General features: G+C 42.6%; 1 protein-coding gene across 1 annotated transcript in view; it reads right to left on the bottom strand.

Moving 5' to 3' along the window:
* Nucleotides 1-11,969, bottom strand: part of LOC120020970 (cadherin EGF LAG seven-pass G-type receptor 2-like) — an 82,302-nt gene that overhangs the window by 38,670 nt on the left and 31,663 nt on the right. The window contains exon 2 of the mRNA XM_038964646.1: nt 6,651-7,355. Within this exon, the coding sequence (XP_038820574.1) occupies nt 6,651-7,355 (705 nt within the window). The remainder of the gene's footprint in view (nt 1-6,650; nt 7,356-11,969) is intronic.

The raw sequence follows: 11,969 nt of genomic DNA, 5'->3' as shown, positions 1-11,969 counted from the left end.
GGGCCATGTGAGGAGCTTGCAAATCCATTTTTTTGGAAGCATTTACTACCCCTGCCCTCTCCAACTCTCTGTTTACTGCAAACATGAATCATTAAGGCTGTCAAAATGTGCAGGGACCAGTTTTAGGCAGGAGGAGACACACCACACACTTTAACTACTCAAGCATGGTAAATATCAATGAGAGAAAGTGTACCATTTTGTGGCAATCTAATAGACATAAAACCGGCAATTCAAAAGCTCTGAAAGCATTATACTGTGGAAAACTTGACAAAATTGACCTATAAAATCATGTGGCACTTTGAAATACAAGCATTTCCAAAAGGAAAGTAGGTTTGTTGGATTCCTCCTCAGATTTTACCATATATTAACATGTCATGTTTTCATGAGGGACTTGAAAGGGTAACCTTATTAAACTAATTACAACACACTAATGCCACACACACGCCTCGTCTCCAACCACCATATCAAATCTCCCCAGTTGACAAGGCACTCAGATTAATTCAAAAAAATGGGGTTCTGTTCTCTTCAGCAGAGGTGAGACAGAGGTGCTTATCAAACACAACAACAGCCAATGAGTCACACAATAGATAAGAGTCACCAGAAGAATAGGCACACACAGAAACCTTTCAGTCTCAGCCCATAGCTGGCATCTCCACTGATCTTGATTTTATCTAATGTGGTGATAACAGAGACAATGATTACCATGACTAATTCATATGATCCTTAGATTAGTGTAATTGTTCAGCTGCGTCTTTTAAAACAATGGTGTGTGAATAAGCAGGGGGATTAAATGGCGGGCTGTAACTAACTCCTCCTGCTGAGACCCCTTTACAGATCTAAAATGGAAACGGGCATTTCTGTGCTGCTAGGTAACTGAAACGCATGGTCTCCTCTCCTAAGTGAAACAGAGTGGTAGAGAGTCCTCATATGGGCAGTTTCTCCCTGAGGACGTGAAGGCATACAAGAGTTAAGATAACTCAACGCTGGGACGACAACACTACATGCTCCTGGCACTATCGACAGGGCTTACTCAACACAACACCAACCCACCAATCATACTGACAATTTGCTGGAAGAATACACTTAATTTATTCAGTTGCAGCTAACCTGGTGTGACTACCATGTAAAATCAGGTAGGGGTGAATCCAGGCCATGTCGAACATTATTCTATATCCCATCCACTGATTCCAGTCACTAGTAGTGAAGGTGACAGAGTGGCATAATTGTGATCCCACCGTGCCAAACACATTGTAGCATGGGCCAGGTGCAGTGGTGGAAAAAGTACCAAATTATCATACTTTAATAAAAGTAAAGATACCTTAATAGACCATGACTCAAGTAAAAGTGAATGTCACCCAGTACTTACTACTTGAGTAAAAGTCTAAAAGTATTTGTTTTTAAATATACTTAAGTATCAAAAGTAAATGTAATTGCTTAAATGTAATTGCTAAAATATACTTGTATCAAAAGTAGCCAGGGGAACGCTCCAACACTCAGACATCTTTACAAACTAATAATTTGTGTTTAGTGAGTCCGCCAGATCAGAGGCAGTAGGGATGACCAGGAATGTTCTTTTGATAAGTGCATGAATTGTACAATTTTCCTGTCCTGCTAAGCATAAAAAGTGTGACTAGTACTTTAGGGTGTCAGAGGAAAATGTATGGAGTAAAAATTACATTATTTTCTTTAGGAATGTAGTGAAGTAAAAGTTGTCAAAAATATAAATAGTACAGATACCCCAAAACAATGAAGTAATACTTTAAAGTATTTTTACTTAAGTACTTTACGCCACTGGCCAGGTGATGAACCTGGACCAGATAACAGGCTTACACGAAACAACACTGATGCTTTTTATAACTAGCTAGACCAGAGGTGAGTGGACTAAAACCGAGACTGTAGGAGCGTTATATGAATAACAGTATCTAATATCTCACAAAACACAATCCTATGATCTGCCAAATTCAAATTCAGTTGGGGTAATATTGGAGGCTTCCATGAGGCATTCCTACGACATGCTTTGATTTTTTAATTGATTAATACAACATCAAACACTGAAATATAAAGCTTTCAGCATTTGTGTGCTATAGGCTACTGATAGAACTAACGACAACATAAAGAAATGCTTGATTAGATCAAAGTAAAAGTCTGCAGCAGCAACAACCGTGTTGTACTGGGGCCTCCTTTCATATATGGGGCAGAGTGTGTGTAGAAATATGCTACAGCGCAGTATACTGTAGTGAGATTGGAGCTGAGGAGATGGTGTATAAAACATGTTAAAGGTAAGAGCTAAAAGTAGGTTGTTGTATGTGAGTATTCTCAGTCCATTTGTCCTGTACCAGACTGAGTCAGCCAGGCTTAATCATTCGCTCAGTCCTTCCCAATATGAGTGAAATTGATGGCTGCTCTGCTCTGTTATTTTTTCTCGCTTTCCATCATACTGCCATCTGGCAACGCCCACGGGCCCCAGCAGTTCCACACCACACACAAGCACGGGAACACACACACATACATACGCGAGCACACACACAGCAATTACCTACCCACCCACATGGAGTAGGCAATTCAAAACCCCCACACACACACACACACTCATAGAGCAGCCAATTGACCCCCCACACCCATACACAGTGGCTTTCAGCACAGTGGGAGTGTCAAATCCAACAGTCAGTCATGTTGAACAACAGGAGCTGTAGATTGCATCCAGGACAACCCCATCAACCCAGCCCAGTCTTGGATAGATCTGGAGAGGAGAGGTTGACTGTTCTCTCAGAGGCTTTGTTTGAGGAAATATTAGAGCAAGGCAAAAGTTGATGATTTATGAATCACCCTAACACAGGCATAACTGCATGTCTCGATCATATTACTACTCTGATTACCCAGCAGGTAGGCACGCCCAGTAGATGAAGTTGAAATGAGCTAGCCTGCTCAACGCGGTACAGACCCTGATCTAAGTGAGATTGATGAGGATCACTCTGCTGAGTTGACATGGCTCACACACACCATCATCCTCCACAGTTCAGCTCTCACACACCCACAGCAGTATGGACCATGTAAAAGAGTGGTCCTCAACCCGAACCTCTGAGTGACACCCACTCACTATTAGAACAACATATTATGTTCTCCCACACAATCGGAATGTGTCCAATGGAAGTGGCAGAAACACTTTTTACATTGGGCTCCCGAGTGGCTCAGCGGTCTAAGGCACTGTATCTCAGTGCTAAAGGCGTCACTACAGACCCTGGTTCGATTCCAGGCTGTATCACAACCGGCCGTGATTGGGAGTCCCATAGGGCGGCGCACAATTGGCCCAGCGTCATCCGGGTTAGGGTTTGGCCGTCATTGTAAATAAGAATGTTCTTAACTGACTTGCCTAGTTAAATAAAGGTTAAATAAAAAATAAATACATTGATTTAGCATAATATAGAAGATACCCTTAAGTGTCTAATCCACTGAAGAGACCATAAGAGACTACCACTATAATTGACCACCATTGTAATCAGTGCTGTTGGCCCATTTAATTAGCTACATAGACCTGGAGGGAATTCCAAAGCCAATATGATATCCTAAAATATTGGCAGCAGATCCTGAAAGGGGCATTCTATATGTGAAATAAATTGGAGTGGAGACTGCAGGGTTAATTGAGGGTATCATATCTAGAGATGATAATATATAGAAATCATTGCATTTCAAAATGTGGTGGTGGATACGAGTCCCTCACTGTATTGCTGCACAGAATATCTGAAGCCAAACAAAACTAAAAACACACTCTACCTAGCTAGCTAACCTAAACCAGAAACACAGATCTACAAAAACGCATTGCTTGACAGTCAATATTATCATAGTGATTTGCAAAAAGAAGGTTAAACAAGGTCTGGTCTTGCCAAGATTTGAACCACACAAGAGGGTATGGTTTTAAACTGTATACACTGTTTATTAAATGGAGATAACCCACTGGTCTAGTAAAAGTGACAACAATTATGTACATGTAAGATCAACCCTTTAAAAACTGAATCCATCTTTCTAGAAAGGAGCGAGGATCCAACCACATTTCATGCTTTTATCCAACTAGAAAAGCGGTGAACTTCAAAGAACATAGTATATGTCACATAGGGAAAGAACAGGGCTTGGGTGAAATCAAATTAACTCATGTAACTCCATAACCCTTTGATAAAGCAGAGGGCAAAAACTCTGGTAATCACTCATATTAGCATATTTCCATTCCCTTCTCATTCTCCCCATCCACTCTTAGTTTGTCTACTTCTCTCACCTTCAGCAGAGAGAAACCAGATCGTCTTTGATATTTTCCTGAAATGCATAATATTTGGAGCAGTGTGCACATCTTTCCTTCCTAAATCTGCTTTAAGTGGAAAAAGACTAAAAGCAAACCCATTTGAGATTGGGGCTGAGATAGTAATTGCTTAACATCAGAGTACCTCAGTATCTTAAAAAAATTGAACATTTTAAAAGTTCCTTTGCACCAATCCTCACAGCCCACCGTCTCTACAGCGTATTCTTTGTTACACTTTTCAATTCCAGGTATTTTTACCAGGGGGCATTGTTAAGACAGGAAGACGCACTCTCTTTCTCCCTCTCCATCTGTAGCCATACATAATTCAGCACTTCCTTCCATTATTCCTCCCAGAGATACTCTGCTGCTGACCGGCCAAATTACTATTGTTTTCCCCCTCTCAGACACACTCATCCCTATAATGCTACAAGCTCTACAGGATCTCAGGCCAAAAGAGGCCCCAGGAAGGCAATACCAAAGATACCAGTAACTAACCCAAGATATATCGTTGGCATCTTTTCCAATGGGAGCAAATTAAACATAATGGGCAGAAAAAGCAAGGTGGTGGGCAGAGCCAAGGACGACCTCGCGAGATCCTATTGGCGTGTTTTTGCATATTTTCATTAGGGAACGCCTTCTCTGTGAAGTGCACAGTAACTCAATTCGCCCCTGCACTCGGAACAACGCAATTTTTTGAAACTTTGGTCAAGTCTACAAATCTTAGTGCACCCTGTTCATAGCAGATTCTAGTTTTGATAACAGAAAACTGTATTGAGATTGAATGTTGAAAATCGATACTGAAAATTTGCAGAATGTCAGCCAAGTTTCATCTTGCTCCATCTTCTCTCATATTGTAAGACCCTGATGTTAGCTCAACAAAAACAGAACGTGTCGTTGATCCAGACTTCCGACACATACTTCCTTTATACCAGTTCATAATCTTTCACTGATCCCTGCTGGATTGAGATGTAGGGTTTTTACTCACACACAGACTGCACTTTTCATTCTCTCCAACAGTGGGGAAGGGTAGGAAGTATGAACAGTTAACCGGCTGGCGCATGTTTATCGCAGTCCCACCTAATTGGTCTAGGGATTATTAAATGAACTAGTCATCACACTGCCTGTCCAGCTGAATGGGTTTCATCACTGTATAGGGCTTTAGCCAGGCTGTAACATGTTAGGGTCAATATATAGACCAGAGGGTAGGATGACATGAATGAATACATCCATAGAATTTCCCATGGGACATTAGATACGAAAATTAACTTTATGACCACGTGGCAAGAATGATGTCGTTGCATATTGTCATTGTTGTGTCTATGACCGGAATGAGGCTATTCACTATAAATACAGGAGATGCACATACATTCAACATTTTTCAAGTGGTTTTCTATGTGAATTGTACGTTTGTTCATTTATTTATTTGAATCCGCATTAGCTTTTGCAAAAGCAACAGCTACTCTTCCTGGGGTCAACAAAAAACATGGCAAGTACTAAAATCACTGCTACACAAGGACAGTTACACAAATTCAAAATACAACAATAACAAAAAAATTATACAAACACAACAAAAAAAATTGTGTGTTACAGTGCGCTTGTGTGTTTCCCCTCACAGTCCCCGCCATTCCATGAGTTGTCATTGAATCTGTTTTTAAAAGGTAATTTTGCTGTTTGCTTGAGTAATTAGAGATGGAAGGGGGTTCCATGCGATCATGGCTCTGTATAAAACTGAGTTGCTGGGAATTGGTTTTGGACCCCTGGTGGAATGTGTTGTGGGGTATGTAATGTGTCTGAGCTGAATGTTATTTGATTATGCAGACCATCTGTAATTTGTCACAGTAATATTTCTCATAAAAACTAGACGAGAAGCAGTTACTCTCTCGTCAACCCTCAACCAGGAAAGACTGGCATACATGCTGTTGATGTTAGTTCTGTATGTGCAGTTAAGGACAAGGCGTGCTGCTCTGTATTGAACCAGCTGCAGCTTTGCTAGGTCTTTCTTTGCTGCACTTGACCATATTACCAGACAGTAATCAAGATGGGACAAGACCAGGCCTGAACAACTAGTACAGTTGATTTTTATGTTTTATAAGAAACGTACCCCATCTTCACAACAACTTTGTCAATATGACTTGACCATGATAATTGACCATCCGATGTTATACCTAGGAGTTCAGCTTGCTCAACTTTCTCAATGGTCACACCATTTATGTACAACTCTAATTGAGGTTTAGGTCTTAGAGAATGTTTTGAACCAAATACAATGCTTTTAGTTTTAGATGTATTTAAGGACAGTTTATATCTACGAAGTGAAATTTCTTCATCTGTTATGAAACATCAAATCAAGAGAGAGGCCACTCACCAGTATAGTCATTGAGGCACTCGCAGGTGTAGCCTCCCTCTCTGCTGCGACACAGGCCGTGGGCTCCGCAGGGTTTGGAGTAGCACAGGTCGATTTCTGTCTCACAGTAGTCTCCTGTGAAGCCCGTGGGGCAGCGGCAGCGCAGCCCGGCGATGGGGTGGATGGGCCGGAACAGGATGGTGTCGGACGCCACAAAGGGTGCCAGGCTGTCGAACTTCAACACAGACACACACTTCATGTAGTTCTCACAGGGCTCTCGCAGGCAGATGTTGTCATCAAAGGGCAGCACCTGCTGGGAGGAGATGTGGGCCAGCAGGCTGCGGTTCAGGTACAGCCTCTCTTGAAGCTCCTCAGACCCAAAGAACTCTGCCCCGCCACTGGCCCCTGCTGCCCCTCTGCCAACCCTGTCGCGCCCCCCTCCTCCCCCCCGCGGGTCCTCCCTGTGCGAGGGCACGGCAACAGACAGGCTGACGTTGAGGATGCGGGCGCTGACGTCCGTGTCGTCCTGGATGTTGAACACCACCACGTCCTCACGGTCAGCTGACAGCACGCGGGCCACGCCCTCCAGGAACTGGGCCAATAGCAGGGACAGGAAGTGTTCCTGGGAGGTGTTGGCCAATCGCAGTGTGATGCTGTTGGAGAGCATCTCGTCTGTGATGATGGTGACCTGGAGCAGACACTGGGCCGACACAGAGTGGATCCCATCTGACAGGAGAGAAAGAGGAGAAGCACAGTATTAATAATACAGAACCTGGATTTATATCACAAACAGTACTGAGTTTTTTTTCTGGATATATAAGAGGCTTAGATGGTGGGAGTGGCAGGAGGCTTGGCAATCAATGCGACTGGGTTCAATCCGGGTAAGACATTTTTAGAGGCCCCCATCTTGCCAGCGGAGAGAATTTAGCAGTTTTCAAGATTGTTTCCTGCAATTCTACACATTTTGCCATGGCTAATGCAATGTTCTTATGCTCAAACATTTTGACAAAATCAACAAGGGTCCCAATTTTTCAATTCTCCCGAACTGTTTAGCTTTTATTTTGGTCATTGTTAGTTCTCAAAGATTATATTATATATAAAAAAGGAAAGTACCTAGAAGAGCTAATACAACTATCTGGTTTATACTGAAAGCATTTTTCCATCGCCAAAATGTATAATAAACAATTGAACTCAGTTTGGACCTTTTTTGCATGTATTCACAACACAGATATCCATCTCCCTGCATCCAAAGGGTTAATAAGATAAGGCTATTCAGTTGTCTGTATAATGAGCTATACACATCTGAAATGTCCTTTCCCCTTCACATACAAGGACAGCTCATCCTTCTCTAGCCTTTACTACTGTTGTTTGAAACGCCATCCTATCAATTCCTTCCCACGGCCTTGCATTACAAAATACATCTCAGCCCACAATTATCCAATACCTTATATACTTCAAACCCTATTGAGTGATTCCTTTAGTAAGCTGATTTGCAGAACTCATTCCAGTTACTGTAAACCACATTGACAATACAGAGGAAAACTTCTTAAAGAAAATATAATCTTGAGGACTGCACAGTGAGTGAAATAATGAAGGGAAAAAAACCCAGACAGACTCATCAGAAATAACAAGAAACAAAAAGTGGAGTAACAAGTAAGCCATGTCGCTAACAAGCAGAGAAGTCCCATCAATTTTAAAGGATCCTCTCATCAAGAGAAACTTACACAACATCAGTGCTAGCATTGAAAAAAGACATGGGCTGAACCTGAACCATATCACAGGTAGCTATAACCTAGGTCTCCATTAAAAATGGATGCCTTCAGGCTGCAAATGTATTTAAAGAGCAGAAATACATCATGTATTCTGTTGTTCAGAACTCCCTGATAGTAGCGGTACGTGGATACAATCACCGGGGAAGCCAAGAAAAGAAATGCTATATTACAACCGGTGTTATGATAATTGCGTTGTTTGTTCTATAACCTGTTAGTTCATATGCCTTGACACAACAAGTACAAATCCCTATCTCCATCCATGGCTAACTTAGGAAAGGGACGATTTTAGATAGCTAGCCACCGGAGGACAACACAAGATGCAACAATTAAAGTTTTCTGTCAATGACATTTGGCTTCTGATGTAATTGGTGTGAAGCCAAATCCAAAACGGGCTTCCCTTTTTTTTGGCGCGCCAGGACCCTTCACAGCTGAGCTTACTCAGTTTAGCTCAACGTTGATGGGCTATTATTTTATTTTTTAAATTATCAAGAGAAGCCAAATGATCGCTGGCTTTCCTTGCATTCAATGCTACGAGCAGCAACAATGTCATACTTTTTGTGATCAGACAGCATCAGATAGATGGGCTACACACAGAGACAAAAGCGGGGCTGTTTCATTCGCTCGGATGCTTTCTCCGGTGAGATACATTCAGCCTCTTGCGAATTGAAGGACATTTATGAAACACAGAGAGATGAAAGAAATGTTTTTCTCTTGGTCCATTTTTTGGGGAAACCTGGCTTCCTTGGCATCTGTGAATACATGCCTCTGCTCCTGACAAGTCAACATGATCCCAGTTCAGGAATCATAAGTTAGACAATCACGGCCCTCTCCAACATCATCCAACCATCTCCTCTCACCATCTCAAATAGACTCTGTGGTTGAGGCATTTGTAAGGATTTGTAGGTAATACATTTATACAACGTATTACTGGTGTTATTGATGTTTTCTGTTACAGTATCATCCCGTCTCCTGTCTCCGTCTGTCTGGATCTCTGTGAAAATCAATAGATAAAATTGTCCAAAAAAGATCTGAAACCAATCCTATTCTTGACTCTGTTATACATTTTATCTACAGCGTTGTGTGTTTAAGGTCACCAGAGAGAGAGAGGGTTTATTTGTAGCAGTGTTTGCTAGTCTGTTGCCTGAAGGGCAAACATAAAACACGCCTAATCAAATCAAACCTGTCGTGAAAACAAGCCCCAGCCTCTTCCCTTTCCACTGTAATCAATAGTCTCTTTGTCTGGGGGCTCTGGATGTGGGCCAGAGAACAGAACAGAACCCCTCAGCTGAGCTTTGGTGGAGGAGAGAACCCAACCAACTACACAAACAGGCAGCAACACTGTGGCAGCTAACGGATCCCAGGCTGGCACAGGGCATGTTTAAACACCCAGCGCCAAAATGAAAGAGAAAGCGGGAAGAGAGTAGAGAAGCGAGGAGCAGAGAGAAAGGAAGACTGAGCAGCATGTCTGACACTGCTTTAATCCTTCTGCTGCCAGTCAAGCCACTCCCGCACTGAGCAGAGTGAACAGAGCTGGAGGGAGGACTGGGAAGGGGCACTTCTCTCTCAGACACACATATCTGTGTTGTCTGTGCACACAGAAAGGTATACACACAGAAACAAATTGGTGAGGAGAACGTGTCAGAGGGACATTAAAAATGGAAAACAGTCAGATGCTTTGGGAAAGAGGGGCAAAGGAGATTCAATTTAACATTTAATCTGGGGAGATGAAAGTAGTGCCTCGGTGCCTTTTCCACACAGGCGTAGCTGTGTACATTGGCACGCCTTGTATCAATCATGAAATGGTAACTGCCCAGTAAAAAAATTGTCTGAGAAAGCTTATACCACATTCTATCCTTCAAGTCAACGTAGTGACGAGTGGCACCAGTGCCATCTTTATCATGACAGCACTGAGCTCATCACAATTCAGCAAACTCATCCTTAAACGTGGCAATTCACATCTTGCTTTCGCTTTTTGACATTTGCATGCCGAATCATATGTTACATGTCAGTCAGAAGACCTTCAGCAGCTTTGATAAGTTGCATAATTGAAAAAGAAAGTCATATTTTAATTACGTCACATAATTAGCCTATTTAAGTATATACAGTTGAAGTCGGAAGTTTACATACACCTCAGCTAAATACATATAAACTCAGTTTTTCACAATTCCTGACATTTAATCCTAGTAAAAATTCCCTGTCTTAGGTCAGTTAGGATCACCACTTGATTTTAAGAATGTGAAATGTCAGAAAAACAGTAGAGAGAATGATATATTTCAGCTTTTAATTCTTTCATCACATTCCCAGTTGGTCAGAAGTTTACATACACTCAATTAGTATTTGGTAGCATTGCCTTTACATTGTTTAACTTGGGTCAAACGTGGCCTGCTGGAGGTCATTTTGCAAGGCTCTGGCAGTGCTCCTCCTGCTCAAAGGCGGAGGTGGCGGTCCTGCTGCTGGGTTGTTGCCCTCCTACGGCCTCCTCCACGTCTCCTGATGTACTGGCCTGTCTCCTGGTAGCGCCTCCATGCTCTGGACACTACGCTGACAGACACAGCAAACCTTCTTGCCACAGCTCGCATTGATGTGCCATCCTGGATGAGCTGCACTACCTGAGCCACTTGTGTGGGTTGTAGACTCCGTCTCATGCTACCACTAGAGTGAGAGCACCGCCAGCATTCAAAAGTGACCAAAACATCAGCCAGGAAGCATAGGAACTGAGAAGTGGTCTGTGGTCACCACCTGCAGAATCACTCCTTTATTGAGGGTGTCTTGCTAATTGCCTTTAATTTCCACCTTTTGTCTATTCCATTTGCACAACAGCATGTGAAATTTATTGTCAATCAGTGTTGCTTCCTAAGTGGACAGTTTGATTTCACAGAAGTGTGATTGACTTGGAGTTACATTGTGTTGTTTAAGTGTTCCCTTTATTTTTTTGAGCAGTGTATAAAGCAAGATAATAGCGTATCACTTATTTTCAAGCCTGGCATTTTAGGATTCCTTTTTTCTTTGCCCATCATCACAGGCAGTCATGTAGCCACTGATCCCCAAATGGAGCAAGAGCCAGAAAATAGGAAAACAAAACACATGGAATTGAGAAGCTTAAAGTTTAGGCTACGTATCAGGAGAGCAGACATTCCCTTAATTATGTTCTCTGCCATGTGGCATTCTTGGATGAAGGCTTGGGCAGAGGTCCATGACAGACAAAGAGACTTGGAAACAGTATGCGAGGAGAATCTGCTCTTTAATAGAAATGAGACCGTCCTGCAAAAAGGGGTGCCTCTGTAGAGAAGGAAGCTCTGCTTTAGGAGTGGAGGTTGTTGCTGGGAAAAGGGGGTGGGGGGTGGGGGGGGACAGAAAGGATGGTGAAGGGACAAGGTGCCAGCTCTGGAGTGTGACAGCCCTGCCAGCCCTATGGCTGACCCCCCCATGGCCTCTGTGTGCCAGGAATGCTCTCAGCAGAGAAGTGGCGCCAGGGAGAGATTAAACACACACTGAGCCTGTATGAGCGCCAGGCCACCACTGTGTGTGTGTGTGTGTGTATATATATATATATATATATATATATATA

Source organism: Salvelinus namaycush, chromosome 2 (assembly GCF_016432855.1).
Source record: "Salvelinus namaycush isolate Seneca chromosome 2, SaNama_1.0, whole genome shotgun sequence".
Classification (NCBI taxonomy): Eukaryota; Metazoa; Chordata; class Actinopteri; order Salmoniformes; family Salmonidae; genus Salvelinus; species Salvelinus namaycush.
This window is presented reverse-complemented; position numbering and strand designations above follow the sequence as displayed.